The sequence below is a fragment of the Staurois parvus genome, unplaced genomic scaffold, assembly GCF_062004578.1.
Source record: "Staurois parvus isolate SC_StPar_1 unplaced genomic scaffold, SC_StPar_1.0 ptg000235l, whole genome shotgun sequence".
NCBI lineage: Eukaryota > Metazoa > Chordata > Amphibia > Anura > Ranidae > Staurois > Staurois parvus.
In genome coordinates, this window is record NW_028318031.1 from 4,447,859 (window position 1) to 4,472,486 (window position 24,628).

The 24,628-nt window shown below is 40.8% G+C and overlaps 1 protein-coding gene across 1 annotated transcript in view; it reads left to right on the forward strand.

Moving 5' to 3' along the window:
* The window catches only part of LOC149460091 (uncharacterized), a 370,510-nt gene that overhangs the window by 336,208 nt on the left and 9,674 nt on the right, over positions 1–24,628 (forward strand). The window contains 4 exon segments of the mRNA XM_089680163.1: positions 3,178–3,435; positions 5,646–5,903; positions 7,292–7,549; positions 21,182–21,439. Of these exon segments, the coding sequence (XP_089536289.1) occupies positions 3,178–3,435; positions 5,646–5,903; positions 7,292–7,549; positions 21,182–21,439 (1,032 nt within the window).

Genomic DNA, 24,628 nt, shown 5'->3' on the forward strand with positions numbered 1-24,628 from the left:
ATCAGAGATATTTAGCTTTTTATCGAATTAGTTGGTAGATTTCTGCTATGTGACTGGGACAGGAACTGGAGGAAGAATTTCTCTAACAGACAGCTGGCCAAAATAAACTCAATATTTCTAGGTTCTACTTGTATTTTGTAATTCCTCACTGCTATTCACTGTTTCATTATGTCATGCGCAGTGTGTTTTGTATATCTAGGAGAAGAAGATCACAACATGGAAAGATTCTCTCTTGAATATAAATACATGGCAAATTACAACTTATAGCTGTAGTAGAATTTATTACAATAATAATGTTTACTACTTGAAAAAGTGCATATAGTCGTGGAAGTTCATAAAGAGTATCTACAACACTCTTGAACTTTGCTGTTCCTTCACACGACATATGTCAATGATTGCTCCAAATTCATGTACATATTTCCAACAGTTTCCAGCAAGTAGATACACTACTTCTGTAATGCAACAAAGTTCCCCTCCCACACTACAGTTGCCACACAGACAACTCATCAACCAAGGAGGTTTATAGTTGGATGGGTGGAGCCTGATAGGGATTTAGAGAAACTAGTTCCCCATCACGTCATCTCTCTCTTTGTGATTGACAGCAGGCAGTGGACAGATACCATAGCCAATGAACAGCCTGATATTGGCTATGCAACTAATTGCCCACTGTTAATCACAAGGAAATAGTCATCTTTATTCACAAAATCAGTTTCATAACATTGTATACGCAATCTTTGGAATTATGGATCAACTGACGTAAATTACTTTACACCAAACTATTCTAATTTATTTGTAGCACCTGGAAAAGTACAGAGCCTTACAGCTTATGATATTACCACCACTTCTGTATCTCTGAACTGGCTACCACCTACTGGAAATGCAAGTTCCTACCAGATCCAGATCCTGGAAAATTCATCTTTCAGTGTAATTGTGGCCACAACATCTTTTACCATACAGAATCTGATACCTGGCAATTATTACACCTTCCTGGTCTCAGCCCTTGTTGGAGGAAGCAGCATAAAAGGAAACAGTTCTGTGACAGCTAACTACACAAGTAAGTGTCCGTGGAAATACACAACTCAATCTATTGATCAGAGATATGTAGCTTTTTATTAAAGTGGTTGTAAACGCTTACATACTGTGTACCCATAGAAGTGACTGGCCTCCGGTGATACACAGTGATGAAACAAATCCTCCTATATAAGTTGAGTTTGTTTTTCTACAGCCGTCTTTCCTCTACATCCATTCAAAGTGCAGAATTTACACAAGATTTCTCAGCTCTCTCAGCTCTGAAAAGCAGGCGGCAGAGAGTGGAAATTCACATCAGTGGGGAGAGCTCTCATAGCTGATTAGAGGGAAGGGAAACTAAGCAGCTCATTGGAAAACAGCTGAAGCTGTCAATCAAAGGCTTTGCTCTCCCCTGTCACCAGTTCACTCTTGGTGTCAGGAAAACTTGCCTGAAATGACTCATGTAGATAGCAGAGGAATGAGGCAGCAGACAAAAATTACACTTAGTGCTCTGGATGGAGACAAACACACAGTATATAGGGATACGCTTTGTTCATATTTTATGTCTGAGATTTACAACCACCAGGAAAAATATACATAAATTTAAAAGAATGACAGTTGTTTTCAACTAAATCCAATAAAATGTATAAACTACACTCACATGTCTAATTTATACAGCCTTTTCCTTGTGTCAGTGCTTTGTATATTGAGCCTATTATCCAGCTATACTATTTTTCCACATGCATTCGTTATTTTTTCCAATTTCATTCTCTTTGCCTAAGGATGGATATTTAAAAAATGTACTGCTTCTGTCTACAAAGAATAGGTTTATGTGATCTTAAAGGATAGGCTATGGTCCTAATGCTCTTACATAAAGAGTGTTTACAATACTCTAGAACTTTGCTGTTCCTTCACATGACATATGTCAATGATTGCTCCAAATTTATGTACGTATTTCCAACAGTTTCCAGCAGGTACATGCACTCCATCCTTAATGCGACAAAGCCCTTTTCCCACACTACAGTTGCCACACAGACAGCTCATCGACCAAGGAGGTTTATAGCTGGGTGGGCGGAGCCTATTAGGGATTTAGAGAAACTAGTTCCCCATCACATCATCTCTCTCCTTGTGATTGACAGCAGGCAGTGGACAGATACCATAGCCAATAAACAGCCTGATATTGACTATGCAACTAACTGACCACTTTTAATCACAAGAAAATAGTCATCTTTGTTGACAAAATCAGTTTCATAACATTACATTCTATTCACAAAGCTAAAACACCAGGCTAAGAATACATAATTAAAAAAAAAGTGATAGTTGTTTTCATCTACATTTAATAAGATGTGAACATTTCATCCACATGTCTAAATTGGAAAGCCTTTTCCTTTTGTTAAAGCTTTGTATATTGAGCCTATTGTCCAGCTATATTATTTTCCATATGCATTCCTTATTTTTCTAATTTCCTTCTTTTTTCCCTGTCCCTAAGGATGGATATTTAACAAATTAACTGGATCAGTTTGTAAAGAACAGACATAAAGGATAAGCTGTAGTCTTAATGCACTGGGGCAGGTTGTTTTATCCTTATATTCTTTAGTCATTAAGACCAAATAGTTAGCACTATATGCATGCAATCTTTGGAATTACAGTGATTCTAAAGGAAATGTTTGTTTTAAATATAAAAAATCTCATACTTGCCTGCTCTGTGCAATGTTTTTGCACAGAAGACCTGACCCTCCTCTTCTTGGGTTCCCTGCTGGCAATTTTGGTTTCTCGACCCATCTGAGTGCCCCCATAGGAAGCCGCCTGATATGGGGTCTGTCACTCGGGCTCACTTTGGAGCTGCATTCTGTGTCTATTGATACACATAGAGCGACTCAGCCCTGCCCCCCACTCTCTCCTCACTGGCTGTGATTTACAGAAGAAGAGAGAGAGCCAAGAGAGTCACTGCTCTCAGGCACAGCACTGGATAAAAATCTAACTTAGGTAAGTAAAAGGGAGGCTGAGGAGAAACTGCACACAGAAGTTTTTTTACCCTAATGCAAAGAATGCATTAAGGTAAAAAATGCATTAAGACCAAATATTTGATACTACGTGTATGCAATCTTTGGAATTAAGGATTAATTTAGCTGAATTACTTTATACTAAACTATTCTAATTTGTTTATAGCACCTGAAAAAGTACAGAGCCTTACAGCTTATGATATCACCACCACTTCTGTATCTCTGAACTGGCTACCACCTACTGGAAATGCAAGTTCCTACCAAATCCAGATCCTGGAAAATTCATCTTTCAGTGTAATTGTGGCCACAACATCTTTTACCATACAGAATCTGATACCTGGCAATTATTACACCTTCCTGGTCTCTGCCCTTGTGGGAGGAAACAGCATAAAAGGAAACAGCTCCATGACAGCTAACTACACAAGTAAGTGTCTGAGGGAAAGAACAACTCAATCTAGTGAACAGAGATATGTTTTTATTAAGTGAGTTGGTAGAATTACGCTGTCACTGGGACAGGAACTAGAGGAAGATTTTCCTTAACCAGCCAATATAAATTGAATAATTAAAGGCTCTACTTGTATTTTGTAAAGCCTCACTGCTATTGACTGTTTCATTATGTTTTATGTCATGTGCAATGTGTTTTGTATGTCTAGGAGAAGATAATAACACACAAAAATTCTCTCCTGAATATAAAAACACGACAAATTACAGCTGTAGTAAATTTTATTAAAATACACATTATCATATTAACCCTTTGGCACCAGTTCCTCCCACCCCTTTAAGGGGTTTATGAAGTGCTCTCATCACATGATTGTTTACATCGGGTATGCAAATATGCGGCCTCTCAGCGTCAAGACACAGCTGTCGTGAGGCCGCATATTTGTGTACCGTCATCGGCAAGGAGTTATTGTTTTTACTTTCTGAAAAAGTGCATATAGTCTGGGAAGTTCATAGTGTCTACAACTCTCTTTAAAACTTTGCTGTTCCTTCACATGAAAAATGTCAATGATTGCTCCTAATTCATGTACTTGTTTCCAACAGTTTCCAGCAGTTTCTAAGCTCCCTCCATGCCACTGCAGTTACCATACAGACAGCTCAGTGGTCAAGGAGGTTTGTAGCTGGGTGGGCAGAGCCTGATGGAGATTTAGAGACACTAGTTCCCTATCAGGTCATCTCTCTCTTTGTGATTGCCAGCAGAAAGTGGACAGATACCATAGCCAATAAACAGCCTGCTATTGGCTATGAAACTGCCTTCTGTCAATCACAAACAGACCATAACTTTAATGACAAAATCAGTTTAATAACATAGCACAATTTCAATGCTAAAACACCAAGATACATATACAACATTTTGAAAGAGTGCCAGATTTGTTTTCACCCAACTCCAATAAGATGTGAAAATTCCACTCATATGTCTAAGGTGTCCGTTTATGAAGCAGTGGTAATAGATTGCTGCTCAGTTCTCTGGCATTCTCGGAGAACACAGTTCTCCTGTGAATGCAGTTTATGAAGCAGTTCTCCGGACGAAGGGAGAACGGTCTCCAAACGCTGGAGAACGGTCTACAAACTCTGAAAAACGGCTCATTTTACTATAATCTCTCGAGATTATAGTAAAAGATCAGTTTACTAAACAGAGGTAAACTATCTCTGCTTAGTTTTCGGTCCCTCTGATTCTCCAGCTCTGGGCTGGAGAATCTGGAGGGTGAACACAGATCTCCAGAGAAGGGCTGACATGATCTCCTGAGTGTCATAAACTGTGAATGACCAGAGAATAGCTGAGATCCGTTGAATCGCAGCTATTCTCTGTGTCATAAACGGACACCTAAATTAGAAAGCCTTTTCCTTGTTTTCAAATCTTTTCGAATTGAGACAATTGTGTAGCTATATTTCCATATTCCTTATTTTTCTAATTTTGTTCTTTTTGCCTTGTCCCTTAGGGTGGACATTTACCAAATCAATTAGATCTGTTTAAAGAATAGGCATGTACTTGAAGGAAAGGCTTTGGTCCTAATGTACTGATGACAGCTGTTTTTATTCTAATCTTCTCAGACATTGCATTCATATGTTTAGTACTGTGTGTATACAAACTTCTGAATTAATGGTCAGCTTAGCTGAATCACATAAAAAATGCATTAAGACCAAATATTTGATATTACGTATATGCAGTTTTTGGAATTAAGGATTAACTTAGTTGAATGACTTTATACTAAACTATTTAGCTTTTTATTTAAAAACAAGGGGGACAGTTATTTTCAGCTATTTCTAATAAGATGCAAAAACTACACTCACATTGGTAAATTAGAGAGCCTTATCCTTGTGCCAAAGCTTTGTGAATTGAGATGATTGTCTAGCTATAATATATTTTCATATGCTTGCTTTATTTTTGTAATTTCCTTCTTTTTTCCCTTTCCCTAAGGATGGATATTTAACAAGTAGCTGGATCTGTTTGAAAAGAATAGGAGTATGTGGTCTTAAATGATGAGCAGTGGCTTAATGCAGTGGGGCAGCTTGTTTAATCCTAATATTCTTTATTCATTAATACCAAATATTTAGTACTATGTATACGCAGTCTTTGGAATTATGGATCAACTGATGTAAATTACTTTACACCAAACTATTCTAATTTATTTTTAGCACCTGAAAAAGTACAGAGCCTTACAGCTTACAATATTATCACCACTTCTGCATCTCTGAACTGGCTACCACCTACTGGAAATGCAAGTTCTTACCAGATCCAGATCCTGGAAAATTCATCTTTCAGTGTAATTGTGGCCACAACATCTGTTACCATACAGAATCTGATACCTGGCAATTATTACACCTTCCTGGTCTCTGCCCTTGTTGGAGGAAGCAGCATAAAAGGAAACAGCTCTGTGACAGCTAACTACACAAGTAAGTGTCTGTGCTTATGTGTCTATTGATCAGAGATATTTAGCTGCAGGGGACGCATCCTGGGAGAGAAGGACAAGGTAAGCGTTGCAAGGAATCCCTGAGCAAATTCACATGGTAAGCCCGAGTGTAGCTTGGGGTTACCGCTTTTGGTAATGAAACTTTACCCCGAGCTACACTCGGGAATACCGCTAGGGAGGTTAATGCGACAAAGCTCCCTTCCCACACTGCAGTTACCACACAGACAGCTCTTCAACCAAGGAGTTTTATAGTTGGGTGGGCGAAGCCTGATAGGGATTTACAGAAACTAGTTCCCCATCTTGTCATCTCTCTCCTTGTGATTGACAGCAGGCAGTGGACAGATACCATAGCCAATAAACAGCCTGATATTGGCTATGCAACTAACTGCCCACTGTTAATCACAAGGAAATGGTCATCTTTATTCACAAAATCAGTTTGACAACATTACATTCTACTCACAAAGCTAAAACACCAGGCTAAGAATACATAATTTTAAAAAAGTGACAGTTTTCATCTACATTTAATAAGATGTGAACATTTCATCCACGTGTCTAAATTGGAAAGCCTTTTCCTTTTGTTAAAGCTTTGTATATTGAGCCTATTGTCCAGCTGTATTATTTTCCATATGCATTCCTTATTTTTCTAATTTCCTTCTTTTTTCCCTGTCCCTAAAGATGGATATTTAACAAATTAACTGGATCAGTTTGTAAAGAATAGGCATATATGGTCTTAAAGGATAAGCTGTAGTCTTAATGCACTGGGGCAGGTTGTTTTATCCTTATATTCTTTAGTCATTAAGACCAAATTATTAGTACTATATGCATGCAATCTTTGGAATTACAGTGATTCTAAAGGAAATGTTTGTTTTATATAAAAAAAAATCTCATACTTGCCTGCTCTGTGCAATGGTTTTGCACAGAGAAGACCTGGCCCTCCTCTTCTTGGGTTCCCCACTGGCAATCTTGGTTCCTCGACCCATCTGAGTGCCCCCATAGGAAGCCGCCTGATATGGGGTCTGTCACTCGGGCTCACTTTGGAGCCGCATTTTGTGTGTCTATTGATACATATAGAGCAACTCAGCCCTGCCCCCCACTCTCCCCTCACTGGCTGTGATTTACAGAATAAGAGAGAGAGAGAGAGCCAAGAGAGTCGCTGCTCTCAGGCACAGCACTGGATAAACATCTAACTTAGGTAAGTATAAGGGGGGCTGAGGAGAAACTGCACACAGTTTTTTACCCTAATGCAAAGAATGCATTAAGGTAAAAAAAGCATTAAGACCAAATATTTGATACAACGTGTATGCAATCTTTGGAATTAAGGATTAATTTAGCTGAATTACTTTATACTAAACTATTCTAATTTGTTTATAGCACCTGAAAAAGTACAGAGCCTTACAGCTTACAATATCACCACCACTTCTGTATCTCTGAACTGGCTACCACCTACTGGAAATGCAAGTTCCTACCAGATCCAGATCCAGGAAAATTCATCTTTCAGTGTAATTGTGGCCACAACATCTTTTACCATACAGAATCTGATACCTGGCAATTATTATACCTTCCTGGTCTCAGCCCTTGTTGGAGGAAGCAGCATAAAAGGAAACAGCTCCGTGACAGCTAACTACACAAGTAAGTGTCTGTGGAAATGCACAACTCAATCTATTGATCAGAGATATGTAGATGTCTTAATAAAGTGGTTGTAAACTTTCACATATAGCCAATGAAGTGACTGGCCTCAGGTGATATACAGTGATGAAACAAATCCTCTCACATAAGTTGAGATTGTTTATCTACAGCTGTCTTCCCTCTACATCCATTCAAAGTGCAGAATTTACACAGGATCTCTCAGCTCTGAAAAGCAGGGGGCAGAGAGTTACATCAGTGAGGAGAGCTCTGATAGCTGATTGGAGGGAAGGGACACACCCCCTTTAAACAACTCACTGGAAAATAGCTGAGGCTGTCAATCAAAGGCTGTGCTCTCCACTGTCACCAGTTCACACTTGGTGTCAGGAAAACTTGCCAGAAATGATTCATGCAGATAGCAGAGGAATGAGGCAGCAGACAGAAATGACACTTGGTGCTCTGGATTGAGAGAAGCACACAGTATAGAGGGATATGCTTTGTTCATATTTTATGTCTGAGATTTACAACCACTTTACATTAGTAATTAGAGATAGTAATCTTTATTGACAAAATCAGTTTAATAACATTAGACTCAACTCACAAAGCTAAAGCACCAGGAAAAGTATACATAATTTTAAAAGAATGACAGTTGTTTTCAGCTATATCCAAAAAAATGTATAAACTACACTCACATGTCTAAAGTAGAAAGCCTTTTCCTTGTGGCAATGCTTTATATATTGAGCCTATTATTCAGCTATAATATTTTTCCACATGCATTCATTATTTTTCCAATTTCATTTGCCTAAGGATGGATATTTATAAAATTTACTGCATCTGTCTGCAAAGAATAGGTTTATGTGGTCTTAAAGGATAGGCTATGGTCCTAATGCTCTTGGAACAGCTTGTTTTATCACAATATTCTTTAGTCATTAAGACCAAATATTTAGTTCTATGTGTGTCCAATATTTAGAATTAAGGATCAACTTAGCTAAATTACTTTATACCAAACTACTTTAATTTGTTTGTAGCACCTGAAAAAGTACAGAGCCTTACAGCTTACAATATCGCCACCACTTCTGTATCTCTGAACTGGCTACCACCTACTGGAAATGCAAGTTCTTACCAGATCCAGATCCTGGAAAATTCATCTTTCAGTGTAATTGTGGCCACAACATCTTTTACCATACAGAATCTAATACCTGGCAATTATTACACCTTCCTGGTCTCTGCCCTTGTTGGAGGAAGCAGCATAAAAGGAAACAGTTCTGTGACAGCTAACTACACAAGTAAGTATCCATGGAAATGCACAGCTCAATCTATTGATCAGAGATATGTAGATTTTTATTAAAGTGGTTGTAAACCTTCACATGTAGCCAGTAAAGTGAGTGACCTCAGGTGATACACAGAGATGAAACAAATCCTCCAACATAAGTTGAGATTGTTTATCTACAGCTGTCTTCCCTCTACATCCATTCAAAGTGTAGAATTTACACAGGATCTCTCAGCTCTGAAAAGCAGGGGGCAGAGAGTGGAAAGTTACATGAGTGAGGAGAGCTCTGATAGCTGATTGGAGGGAAGGGACACACCCCCTCTAAACAACTCACTGGAAAATAGCTGAGGCTGTCAATCAAAGGCTGTGCTCTGTCTGTGGGAAAGGACAATTCAATCTATTGATCAGAGATATTTAGCTTTTTATTAATTAGTTGGTAGATTTCTGCTATGTGACTGGGATAGGAACTGGAGGAAGAATTTCCCTAACAGATAGCTGGCCAAAATAAACTTAATAGTTTTAGGTTCTACTTGTATTTTGTAATACCTCACTGCTATTTACTGTTTCATTATGTTTTATGTCATCCGAAATGTGTTTTTTATGTCTAGGAGAAGAAGATCACAGTATGCAAAGATTCTCTCTCTAATATAAACCATGACAATTTACAACTATTAACTGTAGTAAATGTAATTAAAATACGCATTTATATTAATGTTTACTAGTTGGGTAGGTGGAGCCTGATAGGGATTCAGAAACACTAGGTCGTCTCTCTTCTTGTGATTGACAGCAGGCACTGGGCAGATTCCATGGCTAATAAACAGTCTGCTGTTGGCTATGGGACTAACTGCCTACTGTCATTCACAAGGAGATAGTAATCTTTATTAGCCAAATCAGTTTAATAACATGTGACTCAACCCACAGAGCTAAAACACCAGGATACATATACATAATTTTAAAAGTGTGACAGTTACTTTCATCTAAGACTAACAAGATGTGAAAGCTACACTCACATAGGTTAATTAGAGAGCTTTATTCTTGTCTCAAAGGTTTGTGAGTGGAAATGATTGTCCATATGCATTGCTTTTTTCTAATTTCCTTTTCTTTGCTCTGTCCCTAAGGATGGATATTTAAGAAATTAGTTGGATCAGTTTGTAAAGAATAGGCTTATATAATTTTAAAGGACAGGCGATTGGGGGGGGGGGGGGGGTGCAGCACTGGGGGGCAGCTTATTTTATCTTAATATTCTTTAGTCATTAAGACCAAATATTTAGTTCTATGTGTGTCCAATATTTAGAATTAAGGATCAACTTAGCTAAATTACTTTATACCAATCTACTCTAATTTTTTTATAGCACCTGAAAAAGTACAGAGCCTTACAGCTTACAATATCGCCACTACTTCTGTATCTCTGAACTGGCTACCACCTACTGGAAATGCAAGTTCTTACCAGATCCAGATCCTGGAAAATTCATCTTTCAGTGTAATTGCGGCCACAACATCTCTTACCATACAGAATCTGATACCTGGCAATTATTACACCTTCCTGGTCTCTGCCCTTGTTGGAGGAAACAGCATAAAAGGAAACAGCTCTGTGACAGCCAACTACACAAGTAAGTGTCTGTGGGAAAGGACAATGCAATCTACTAATGAGAGATATTTAGCTTTTTATTGAATTAGTTGGTAGATTTCTGCTATGTGACTGGGACAGGAACTGGAGGAACAATTTCCCTAACAGACAGCTGGCCAAAATAAACTCATTAGTTCTAAGTTCTGCTTGTATTTTGTAATTCCTCACTGCTATTCACTGTTTCATTATGTTTTATGTCATGCGCAAAGTGTTTTGTATGTCTAGGAGAAGATCACAACATGGAAAGTTTCTCTCTGGAATATAAAAACATGGCAAATTACAACTTATAGCTGTAGTAGAATTTATTACAATATTAATGTTTACTATTTGAAAAAGTGCATATAGTCGTGGAAGTTCTTAAAGAGTGTCTACAACACCCTTGAACTTTGCTGTTCCTTCACACGACATATGTCAATGATTGCTCCAAATTCATGTACATATTTCCAACAGTTTCCAGCAGGTACATACAGTCCATCCATAATGCAACAAAGCTCCCCTCCCAGACTGCAGTTGACACACAGACAGCTCTTCAACCAAGGAGTTTTATAGTTGGGTGGGATTTAGAGAAACTATTCCCCATCACGTCATCTCTCTCCTTGTGATTGACAGCAGGCAGTGGACAGATACCATAGCTAATAAACAGCCTGATATTGGCTATGCAACTAACTTCCCACTGTTAATCACAAGGAAATAGTCATCTTTATTCACAAAATCAGTTTCATAACATTACATTCTATTCAGAAAGCTAAAACACCAGGCTAAGAATACATAATTTCAAAAGAGTGATAGTTGTTTTCAAAGAGTGCGCTAAATATAAGAAAATACAAAAATTATTAGTTTTAAATAATGATGTCCGTGATAAAAAAAATTTTTTTATTTAAAAGTCCATCCACCATAACAAAGTAATTAAACAGTTCTGAAATCTTGTATAAATCAAACACCGTGCAAAGAAATCCACCACCGAATGAAATGGGTACACTCAGCAGAGCTCCATGCTGACCAGATTATAACTCAGCAAAGATAGCGTTTGCTCTGGGAGCGATGATCAGCAGAAGTAATCCAAACTGGGAGCAATATACTGCAAGCAGCCAATCAGCACAAAATGGAATAGCCTTAACAGCAGGTAGTCATCACGTCTTCATACCATAGATCATGTTCGGGGAATCAAAAAAGGAAATCATGATGCAATATGTTTAAAACCAAAATGTTTTATTAAAACGTCAGAAATGCAATTACAAACAGGGTGTCTAGCCGACACCAGCAATGACAGCCTTAAGAAAGCAGGGGCGAGCCTCGCTCACCGCGATATCACAGCCGACAGTCTACAAAGAGCGTTTCGACGTCACATCCAAAAGAAGCCCCACCCTACTAGTTTCGTCATCCGATGTCCTCACTGTCAAGGTCCTACCTTTTCCCTGAGGTTTTGTTACTCCATGTGCTGGCGTCCATCTTGGATTCTGCTGTGCATGGTGGGAATCCTTTTATGCCTTCAGATCTCTGAGGTCCATCCCCCAGAGGGGTGTGGCTGATGACATATAAGCCTGTGGCCCGCACATGCTCTTTGCACTTGTGTCTTGTGTCTTTGTCTTCCTACAGCTCTGTGTATACGCTCGTGACTCTTCTGGTATTCTGACTCGGCTTGTGATTAAGACCATTCTCTGTGTTTTCCTTCGATCTGACCTTCCGTTGCTGAACCCGGCCCGTGACCTGTGATTCTCTGTCTACTGTCCTGTACCGTTTTGTCCCGTTGTTGTCGACCCAGCTTGCCTGACTACGCTATTGTCATTCTCACCAGCTACACGCCATTGGCGGCGGCCATTACCGCAGCCGGGGTGTCTCGGGGGCCGCGACCTGGTTCCTGGCTGCGTCAAGTCCATCCCCACCATCAGGGGCCCTGGTGAAGGGCAGCCTGGGACTTAGACTCCGCGCCCTGAGGGACTTCGGTCTGTTGGTGGTGGTTGTCATCAGCCAGTGCGTTACCCTGCCACTAGGCCTACCTGTCCGTTCCACAGCCCCACCCTGACACTCACACGGCGGCCCGTGCAAAGTAGCGTGAACATGTGAACACTTTATTAGACATGTGCTAGAATTTTAGCCAAATATTTATTTCATAATAGCCAGCATTTCAAAAAAAATCTTCTGGGACACCCTTTATGGTCTGCGGCCAGCAAGCCTTTGTAAGCGGAGAATGTACTTCAATTAGGTTTGGGCATTTAAAATTCTGAGGCATGTATGACTATCTTAGTCCTCCCCTACTTTAAACAAGAAGTGCTCTTTATAAATTGATTACTATTTGCTTTTCTGCACACAGAACACTTTGAGCCTACCTTAAAGAATATCATTAAAAAAGTCAGTGACTACTATGCAACCAAAACTAATAGTGACAATGAAAAGTTTGGTCTGGAGTGTATCACTACAGTATAGCATATAGAGTGCAAGGGTCTGGAGTATATAATGTACAGAGTGCAGTGGTCAGAAAAATATTATGTGCAGACCAGTGTACACAGAAACATGGTCAGGATTATATAACATAGAGTGCAATATACAGTATGTATTATACAACAGCAAGGGGTATGTACCCTAGTATATAACGTACAGTGCAATGTACAGTATGTATTATACAACAGCAAGGGGTATGTACCGTAGTATATAACGTACAGTGCAATGTACAGTATGTATTATACAACAGCAAGGGGTATGTACCGTAGTATATAACGTACAGTGCAATGTACAGTATGTATTATACAACAGCAAGGGGTATGTACCCTAGTATATAACGTACAGTGCAATGTACAGTATGTATTATACAACAGCAAGGGGTATGTACCGTAGTATATAACGTACAGTGCAATGTACAGTATGTATTATACAACAGCAAGGGGTATGTACCGTAGTATATAACGTACAGAGTAATGTACAGTATGTATTATACAACAGCAAGGGGTATGTACCGTAGTATATAACGTACAGTGCAATGTACAGTATGTATTATACAACAGCAAGGGGTATGTACCGTAGTATATAACGTACAGAGTAATGTACAGTATGTATTATACAACAGCAAGGGGTATGTACCGTAGTATATAACGTACAGTGCAATGTACAGTATGTATTATACAACAGCAAGGGGTATGTACCGTAGTATATAACGTACAGTGCAATGTACAGTATGTATTATACAACAGCAAGGGGTATGTACCGTAGTATATAATGTACAGAGTAATGTACAGTATGTATTATACAACAGCAAGGGGTATGTACCGTAGTATATAACGTACAGTGCAATGTACAGTGTGTATTATACAACAGCAAGGGGTATGTACCGTAGTATATAACATACAGAGTAATGTACAGTATGTATTATACAACAGCAAGGGGTATGTACCGTAGTATATAACGCACAGTGCAATGTACAGTATGTATTATACAACAGCAAGGGGTATGTACCGTAGAGCACAGTGTATAGAGTATAGCGGTCATGCATATATAATGCACATGGTATGTTACCTAATTATTACTGCTGCTGCACTCTGTATGCTATGCTGCACATTGCACACTCTTGACTGTTGAACTTCCAGCACACAATGTGCAGAGGTCAGAAGCTCCTGCACCCCACTTTCATCACTGTTCACCTCTGCACCCTATGTCCACCAGTGCACAAACTCTTTCACCACTGCTTCCCTTACATACCTCTTTCATCACTACACCCTAAACAAACCTTTGCCAATGTATAATGCTACTGTTGCACACCTCTGCATCACTGTACCCCCCTCATACACTTCTACAACACTGTTTCCCCCTTCACCACCATTGTGCCCCCCACACACATGCCTCTTCCACCACTGTACCTCTTTGCACACCTTTTCCACCACTTCACTCCTTGCAGACTTCTGCAACCACTGAACACCCTGCAAACATCTGCCACCATTATTCCCGTTTGCACACCTCTTCCATCACTGCACTTCCTGTGCATGTCTTCCACCACTGCTCTCCCCACACAAATCGTCCACTTCTGTACCCCTTGCACAACTCTGCCAATACTGTACTCCTTCCTACTTCTCTACTACCACTTTACCCCTTCACACCACTCTGCCACCACTGTACTCCTTTGCACACTTCCGCCACTACATCACTCTATCACATATGCGCCCTTTGTACACCTTTGCAACCACTGTACCCCTTTGCACAACTCTGCCACCACTGTAAGCCTTCACACACCATTGCCATCACTGGACTTCCCCTGCCACCACTCTACCCCTTCTCACACCTTTACCACCAATGTACCCATTCACACACCTCTTTCACCACTGCACTCCCCACTCCACTGGACACAGCTGCAACCACTGCACTCCACACACACCTCTTCCACTACTGTACCCCTTTCCACACTTTTGGCACTATTGGACTGTCCACAAAACCTCTAACACAAATATATCCTTTGCATACCTTTGCCACCACTGTACACCATTCACACATCTCTGCTACCACTGTAAACCTTTACACACCTCTGCCACCACTGAACTCCCTGCATACTACCACTTTTTCACCCCCATCAAACACTTTTGCTTTTCTATACCTTTCACACACCTCTGCATCCCCCAACACACCTCTATCTCAACTGGACTCTCCCTGCACACCTCTGCATCCCCCAACACACCTCTATCTCAACTGGACTCTCCCTGCACACCTCTGCACCCCCCAACACACCTTTATCTCAACTGGACTCTCCCTGCACACCTCTGTATCCCCCAACACACCTCTATCTCAACTGGACTCTCCCTGCACACCTCTGTATCCCCCAACACACCTTTATCTTAACTGGACTCTCCCTGCACACCTCTGTATCCCCCAACACACCTCTATCTCAACTGGACTCTCCCTGCACACCTCTTCCACCACTGTAGCCCTTGAGCACACCTCTGCTACAACTGCACTCCCACCTCACCCATCTGACATCAATGTTCCTTTTTGCTCAACTCTGTCACCACTTTGCCCCCATGTGCACCTCTGAACTCATGACATACCTCTGCCACAACTACACTCTTGCTGTACACATCTGTCAGCTATGCTCCCTTGCAAACCTATTTACCCTTTAACACAACACTGCCACCACTGTTCCCCTTGCACACCTCTGTCACAACTGCACTCCCCTATGCCCCAGCTGTGCTTGCCCCTACCACTTAATTTCCCCCCTCTGCCTCTGCCACCAATCTCCCTCCTGTACCCCCTAGCACATCTCAGAAAACACTACCCCCCCCACCACCCCTATCCCCAGCTCACCCCTGTAAACCTTAGTCCCTGTACCTGTACCCCTCAGCACAATAACATTTTTGCCACCATCCAGGTAGAATTAATTGAGTACCACCATTTATATTGCCCACAGTAACTTTGGGACTCTCCCCACAGTGCCAATATCTTCTTTCATAGCCCGATCACACTTGCTGGTGTAATCGGTAGCATGCAATACAAAGGATTGCAGTCTGCCTGCAGACCCACCCACTGTCTCCTCCCCAGATAGCCGTTCCCTCCCAATGCCATGTCCTCAGAGTTCAGTCACCATGGTAACCAGGGGAAACAACTGGGAGGCATGCACTGGAAATTGGGACCCAGCCCGGGACACAGATGTTATGGGACAATAAACCAATAAGCAGGACTGTCCCACCAAATCCAGGACACCTGGTAAGTATGTTATTGTTCTTGACATGTCTCTTTATGATAAGGGGGCTTGTTTGAGAGCTAGTTTATATGAGAATTGTGCCCTGTAATGTTATCAATTTCATTGTGTAGTGAGAATAAATATTTAATAATTTAACATCTGGGGGGGGGGGGGGCACCTGGAGTTGTCCCCCAGGGGTGTGCAATGCACAGGATTCAAAGGTCAGGAATTTGTAATGCTACAGTCAGCATTGAATTTAGGATTACATATAGTAAGGCAGAGTGCAAAGGTCAGGAGTTCATAAAGCACAGAATATTGCTGTCAGTGCTGGGTTTAGGAGTACAGAACACACAGAGAGCAGGGATCAGTAATATGTAATGCACAGAATACAGGGAACTGGAGTGTGTAATTCACAGTAGGGGTCAGGAGTACAAACTGAAAAGAGTGCAAGAGTTAGGGGTATGTAACACAGTGGAGAGGTCAGCAGAGTACAAAATTCCCCCTGCAAACAATACTCTCCCCTACTTTACTCTTTCAGCAAAAATCCCTGCTAACCATGTCACTGGCCCCCCTCCAATTACATATCATAACACTGTGCCTAGGGCGCAAGCTCCTTCTAGTCCCCATTGTCCCGGCTCTGATTGGAGGTGTGATTCCTGGATGCTACACCTTTCTGGTCTTCGTTGTTGTTAGTGAAGGTAAAGTACAGGGAAAAAATGTGGAAAGATGTAATGAATACTTATATTAATCTTTAAAGTCTCTATCAAACCATTGTAGAATCTTCATATGTAACATCAAGAAATCTAACATTATTAGCAATAATATCTAGCAGACATTAACAAATGTTCCCAAGTTTTTACAATGCCACATATAGTGATCACGTGACATAAACTTGTTTCTTCCTACCACAATATGAGACAAGTGGTGGACAAAGCCAGAAAGCTCTGTTGAACTCTGCAAACATACTCCCAGGTGTTTCTAATGTATTCAGTAATACTGCTTTCTGTAGGAGTTGCTGCATATCACACTTGTCCTGCATAAGACCCACCCTTCAAAACTCAGAGCATGTTATGTGGTGTGACTGCAGGGATTAAGTCTCTATCAATCATTCCTGCTGGAGCCACCCCTCAAGTAAACACAGTTGATCATATCAGCAGAGAACAGGGAGGAGCAGATGACATTCATCTTCCTGGAGCCTCGACCCGCAGTCTGATGAAGAGTCACATGGGTGGCTTGCATAGCAGAAAAGCTTCCTACCTCGGAACTGGAGGAGCGTGCGCACTGACAGTGGCAATGCAATAGCCAGAGGATGGGCTGATATTGTGTTGCCACTGACAATAGAGAAGTCCATAGAAATGGCAGAAACTAGGTATTTACAAACAATGGCAAGTTACATATTCTAACGCATGCCACGATTCAAATATCTTTTTTTTCAACTGACGATTTTCTACAAAGTAAAAGTGATTGGAGCAGTTATACGGCCACCCAATCCCTTTTACAGGTGGTGGAAGGGGAGCCTGGGATCAATGTGACCTGTCGCACAAGATACACTGTGAACATGGCTGCTTTGAAGGGCAAACCAGGAATCTGGAGTCTAATAGACCCCAGATCTCTCCATATTGAGGACAAGTCATGACCCATGCAATCATAAGTCCAATAGGATGTGAAAATTCCACTCACATATCTAAATTAGAAAGCTTTTTCCTTGTGTCAAATCTTTGTGAATCTAGACAATTGACTAGCTCTGATATATTTTCATATGCATTTCTTATTTGTCTAATTTCCTTCTCTTGGTCCTGTCCCTAAGGATGGAAATTTCCCAAATCGGTTGGATCTGTTTGTAAAGACTAGGCTTACTTTTGAAGGACAGGATGTGATCTTATTGTAGTGATGTAGCTTTTTTTAATATTGTTCAGACATTATGCAGATATGTTTAGTACTATGTTTATACAATCTGTGGAATTAGTGGTCAACTTAGCTAAATTGCTTTATACTAAACTAGTCCAATTTGTTTGTAGCACCTGAAAAAGTACAGAGCCTTACAGCTAACAATATCGCCACCACTTCTGTATCTCTGAACTGGCTACCACCTACTGGAAATGCAAGTTCCTACCAGATCCAGATCCTGGAAAATTCATCTTTCAGTGTAATTGTGGCCACAAGATCCTTTATCATACAGAATCTGATACCTGGAAATTATTACACCTTCCTGGTCTCTGCCCTTGTTGGAGGAAGCAGCATAAAAGGAAACAGCTCTGTGACAGTTAACTACACAAGTAAGTGTCTGTGGGAAAGGACAACTCAATCTATTGATCAGAGATATTTAGCTTTGTATTAAATTAGTTGTTAGATTTTAAAAGGTGTCTTGATATAGGCCCATATGTGATTTTAGTTGGGTTGCACGTGTGGTATGTTAGAAAAAAGTCATGTTTGCTGCAGCTTTAATGTGGTTTACAGCAAAATGCATGTTGCATAGAGTTGAATAGTAATGCGTGTAAAGCAAGTCTAAAACACTCAACACACATACAACCCCCATCACCAAAATGTGCCAAGGAGAATGGGTCCTTTATTTAAATGATGCATTTAATCCATGAAACCTAAAATAGAACACAAGGGTTTTTTTAAAACTTGACAAATTGAGAAGGGGTTAGATCTGCTGTTAAGCCAGCCATAGACAATTTTCTTACCTGCAAAAATCACTCAATTCCCCCATCAACACAGTAAATGTTGATGGGGGAATCCCTCCCGCTGAGCTATTATGTTCCCCTGCGGGGGGGGGGGGGAGCGTTTCTGTCGGGAGAACACAGCGACTGTTCCTAGCAGCTTTAGCCAGTGGCAATAATCACATGAAAAACATGACAGGGTGGTTTTATTCAAGTCATACAACAATCACATTGGGTACTATAAGCCTACCCATAGGTGGTTAGAGTCTCGGCCGGTCCTGCTAACCTGAACCATCTATGATGGGCTTTAGGTTTTGGAGAGATTTCCTCTCACTTCCAGATGTGTCAATGGGACCGGAAGTGGAGTATGGATCTCACCAACAGAAAATAAAAATTGAATAATTATAAGTTCTACATATATTTTGTAATGCCTCACTGCTTTTTACTGTTTTAGTATATTTTTGGCCAAATGCAATATGTTTTGTATACCTAGAAGAAGAAGATTACAATAAGATTCTCTCTTGGATATAAAAAATGACAATGTACAGCTCATGTGTTCAGTGTTGGCTTATGTTTCAAGGACAGGCTGTGGTCTTAATGCACTGGGTGTATCTTGTTTTTTATTAATATTCTTTATACATTATACCAATATACTGTATTCAGTACTGTAATATGTATGACGTCTTTAGAACTAATGGTCAGCTTAGATGAATTATTTTATACCAAACTACTCTAATTTGTTTGTAGCACCTGAAAAAGTACAGAGCCTTACAGCTTACAATATCACCACCACTTCTGTATCTCTGAAATGGCTACCACCTACTGGAAATGCAAGTTTCTACCAAATCCAGATCCAGGAAAATTCATCTTTCAGTGTAATTGTGGCCACAACAGCTTTTACCATACAGAATCTGATACCTGGCAATTATTACACCTTCTTGGTCTCTGTCCTTGTTGGAGGAAGCAGCATAAAAGGGAACAGCTCCATGACAGCCAGCTACACAAGTAAGTGTCTGTGATAATGGACAACTAATTCTAATCTGGCAGTATCAAAAAGTATGCAACTTTTATCAGTTCAGTTGGCAAATAAAAACTGTTTGTTGACTTTCTGACTTGATGATGAAATATTTAATGATGGAAATGTCATTGTTTTATGTCTCACATCTTTTAAATATTATTATGATCCCTTACCCTTTGACTGTTTCTATTCTGGATTGTTTGCTTTTTGCATTATGACATGCAAATGGTAGTCTTGAAACAGCTCAAATAGACTGTTTACTTTGCAAGGGAAGTTTCACTTTGGCAGGAAACTTTTTCCAGAGTGTAGCGAAGTAGGTGAAGCTCTGTTGACTTCCATCATCCTGTCACTAAACTGTGGGCAAAAGCAAACTGAACAGCCTATTTGCCTTTAATAAATCAACCCCAATGTGTCTCTGTCGGTAGGCATGTATAAATGGATCAAGAAAACAAAAAACATCTGCGCTAAAGAAAACAATGTGTACAGAAAATGTAGCAGCTAAACACTGTTACCCAGATACTAAGCAATAAAAATCACTATACAAAAAGAGCAGTGCTTATATACATTATAATGACAATAAAAAGTCCAAAATTGTAAAATAAAATCAGAAGAAGGTGATTCACAAAGGCCATGATGAGACAGAAGAATTTCCAATGATAGCTGATGTGTCACCAACCACTCCTATTTGGAGCGGCTAAATGTACTCCAAACGGAGATTTACTATAGGAGAACCCTTCACTTGTCTCTCTTGTAGGATTCAGAGGAAAATTGTGTCTGCTAGCCCTTTGGTTGCTTTACAACAGATGTGTAATTGACCGCTCTTTACAGAGGGTCAATTTGTTCTGGTAAGCCTTGCATGTGAGTGATTGGTGACACATCAGCTATCATTATGTTACAATTTTATTGTCACTATGATGTATATACTGTAATTGCTGCACTTTTTATATGTATGCATGAATGTTCACATCTGTGTCTTTTCAGTTTGGCAAAAAAAAACAACCCTAAAAAGGTTTGCATCCTTTTCCATTTTTGCAGACCCAAACAGGATGCATCAGGCGAATACTGATGCAAATGAATGCACATTGAGGTTGCATAGGTTTGTTTTTCCTCCATGGAGGATAAATTGGAATGGACATGGATGTCAAAAAAGTGACATCCATCCCACTCTGATCTGACTCAGCAGGGGATCTGTTTACAGATATCCTGCTGATATGGAATGGAAGATAGTTATGTGAAAGGGGCAAGGAAAACAGGAAACTTGTCCCCTTAGTATGTTAAATCATATTGTTTAAAATGGTATAAAAAAACATTGCTCATACACACACAATGTAAGAAATAGCAAACTCACCACTTATTGTTGAAAGCTATCAAGACAGATTTCTTTATTTATTCTGTTGTTCACAGATCCTGGAACAATCAGGAACTTGGTCACACAAAACATCACCACGACTTCAATATCTTTGAGCTGGGAGAAACCATATGGAAATGTCAGTTCTTATAAGATCCTGATAAAGGAAAATTCAACCTTCCTGTCAATCAGTACAACAAATTACACCACTATTGAGAACCTAAAACCTGGAAATAATTACACACTGCTGGTGTTTGCTCTCACTGATGGCACCAGTATACAGGGAGACAGCATCATAATATTTGCTCGAACAAGTAAGTACAAGATTTAACATAAAACTTTGTTAAGAGTAGTAGTAGTAGCATTTAGCCCAGGGGTGTCCAAACTACGGCCCTCCAGCTGCTGAAGTACTACAATTCCCGTCATGCCTCTGCTTCTGGGTGTCTTGCCTGTGGATGTCAGAGTCTTGCAAGGCCTCATGGGACTTGCAGTTCCTCAACACCTGGAGGGCCATAGTTTGGACACCCCTGATTTAGCCTGTCATTAGTAGAGATGAGCGAATCGAAGTATCCGAAGTGGAATTCGAGTCGAATATCGGAAAAATTTAGATTCGTGCCGAATCCGAAAAATAGCCTAATTCGGACGCGCGAATCGAAATTTTTCAGAAAATGGCGGCTGACATGTGCGGCGACGGAGCGGGGATGTCTGGGAAGGCGCGCAGACAAGGTGCGCTGACCCATAATGCATTCCTCAACTACATGTGATCGCATTAGCCAATCAGCAGCAAGCCAGCCAGCACTGTGTAATGGTCGAGCTATAAATAGCGGCCATTTTGGAATTCTTCATTTGCCTGCAGTTATTGAACAGAGGCAGACCGCTCTGTACTAGGGACAGGGACAGAGTTAGGGCCACAGAAACGATAATTGGGGACAGAGAAAAGTTACTTAGGGACAGAGAACCATTACTCAGGGACACAGACTTGTTAATGAGGGCCACAGAATCGTTATTTAGGGACAAAGAAACGCTAGTTAGGGCCACAGAATTCATACTCAGGGACAGACAGAATTGTTACTCAGTGCCAGAGAATTGTTACTTAGGGCCACAGAAACGTTATTAGGGCCACAGAATTTTTACTCAGGGACAGACAGAATTGTTACTGAGTGCCAGAGAATTGTTACTCAGGGACAGACAGAATTGTTACGGAGTGCCAGAGAATTGTTACTCAGGGCCACAGAAACTTTACTTAGGGCCACAGAATTTTTACTCAGGGACAGACAGAATTGTTACTGAGTGCCAGAGAATTGTTACTCAGGGACAGACAGAATTGTTACTGAGTGCCAGAGAATTGTTACTTAGGGCCACAGAAACTTTACTTAGGGCCACAGAATTGTTACTCGCACAGACACAGAATTGTTACTCGCACAGACACAGAACTGTTACTGAGGGCCACAGAAACTTTACTTAGGGCCACAGAATTGTTACTCGCACAGACACAGAATTGTTACTCGCACAGACACAGAACTGTTACTGAGGGCCACAGAACTGTTACTTAGGGCCACAGAATTGTTACTCGCACAGACACAGAATTGTTACTCAGGGCCACAGAACTGTTACTTAGGGACAAAGAAACGCTAGTTAGGGCCACAGAATTCATACTCAGGGACAGACAGAATTGTTACGGAGTGCCAGAGAATTGTTACTCAGGGCCACAGAAACTTTACTTAGGGCCACAGAATTTTTACTCAGGGACAGACAGAATTGTTACTGAGTGCCAGAGAATTGTTACTCAGGGACAGACAGAATTGTTACTGAGTGCCAGAGAATTGTTACTCACGGCCACAGAAACTTTACTTAGGGCCACAGAATTTTTACTCAGGGACAGACAGAATTGTTACTGAGTGCCAGAGAATTGTTACTCAGGGACAGACAGAATTGTTACGGAGTGCCAGAGAATTGTTACTCAGGGACAGACAGAATTGTTACTGAGTGCCAGAGAATTGTTACTTAGGGCCACAGAAACTTTAATTAGGGCCACAGAATTTTTACTCAGGGACAGACAGAATTGTTACTGAGTGCCAGAGAATTGTTACTCAGGGACAGACAGAATTGTTACGGAGTGCCAGAGAATTGTTACTCAGGGACACAGAAACTTTACTTAGGGCCACAGAATTTTTACTCAGGGACAGACAGAATTGTTACTGAGTGCCAGAGAATTGTTACTCAGGGACAGACAGAATTGTTACTGAGTGCCAGAGAATTGTTACTCACGGCCACAGAAACTTTACTTAGGGCCACAGAATTTTTACTCAGGGACAGACAGAATTGTTACGGAGTGCCAGAGAATTGTTACTCAGGGACAGACAGAATTGTTACTGAGTGCCAGATAATTGTTACTTAGGGCCACAGAAACGTTATTAGGGCCACAGAATTGTTACTCAGGGACAGACAGAATTGTTACTGAGTGCCAGAGAATTGTTACTTAGGGCCACAGAAACTTTAGTTAGGGCCACAGAATTGTTACTCAGGGACAGACACAGAATTGTTACTGAGGGCCACAGAACTGTTACTTAGGGCCACAGAATTGTTACTCGCACAGACACAGAATTGTTACTCGCACAGACACAGAATTGTTACTGAGGACCACAGAACTGTTACTTAGGGCCACAGAATTGTTACTCGCACAGACACAGAATTGTTACACAGGGACACAGAACTGTTACTGAGGGCCACAGAACCGTTACTTAGGGCCACAGAATTGTTACTCGCACAGACACAGAATTGTTTCTCGCACAGACACAGAATTGTTACTCGCACAGACACAGAATTGTTACTGAGGGCCACAGAACTGTTACTTGGGGCCACAGAAACGTTAATCAGGGACACAGAATTGTTACTGAGGGCCACAGAACTGTTACTTAGGGCCACAGAATTGTTACTCGCACAGACACAGAATTGTTACTCGCACAGACACAGAATTGTTACTGAGGGCCACAGAACTGTTACTTGGGGCCACAGAAACGTTAATCAGGGACACAGAATTGTTACTGAGGGCCACAGAACTGTTACTTAGGGCCACAGAATTGTTACTCGCACAAACACAGAATTGTTACACAGGGACACAGAACTGTTACTGAGGGCCACAGAACCGTTACTTAGGGCCACAGAATTGTTACTCGCACAGGCACAGAATTGTTACTCGCACAGACACAGAATTGTTACTCGCACAGACACAGAATTGTTACTCAGGGACACAGAACTGTTACTGAGGGCCACAGAACTGTTACTTAGGGCCACAGAATTGTTACTCGCACAGACACAGAATTCTTACTCGCACAGACACAGAATTGTTACTCAGGGACACTGAACTGTTACTGAGGGCCACAGAACTGTTACTTAGGGCCACAGAATTGTTACTCGCACAGACACAGAATTGTTACTCAGGGACACAGAATTGTTACTCAGGGACACATAATCGTTTAATTAAAGAGTATGTCAGACAACAT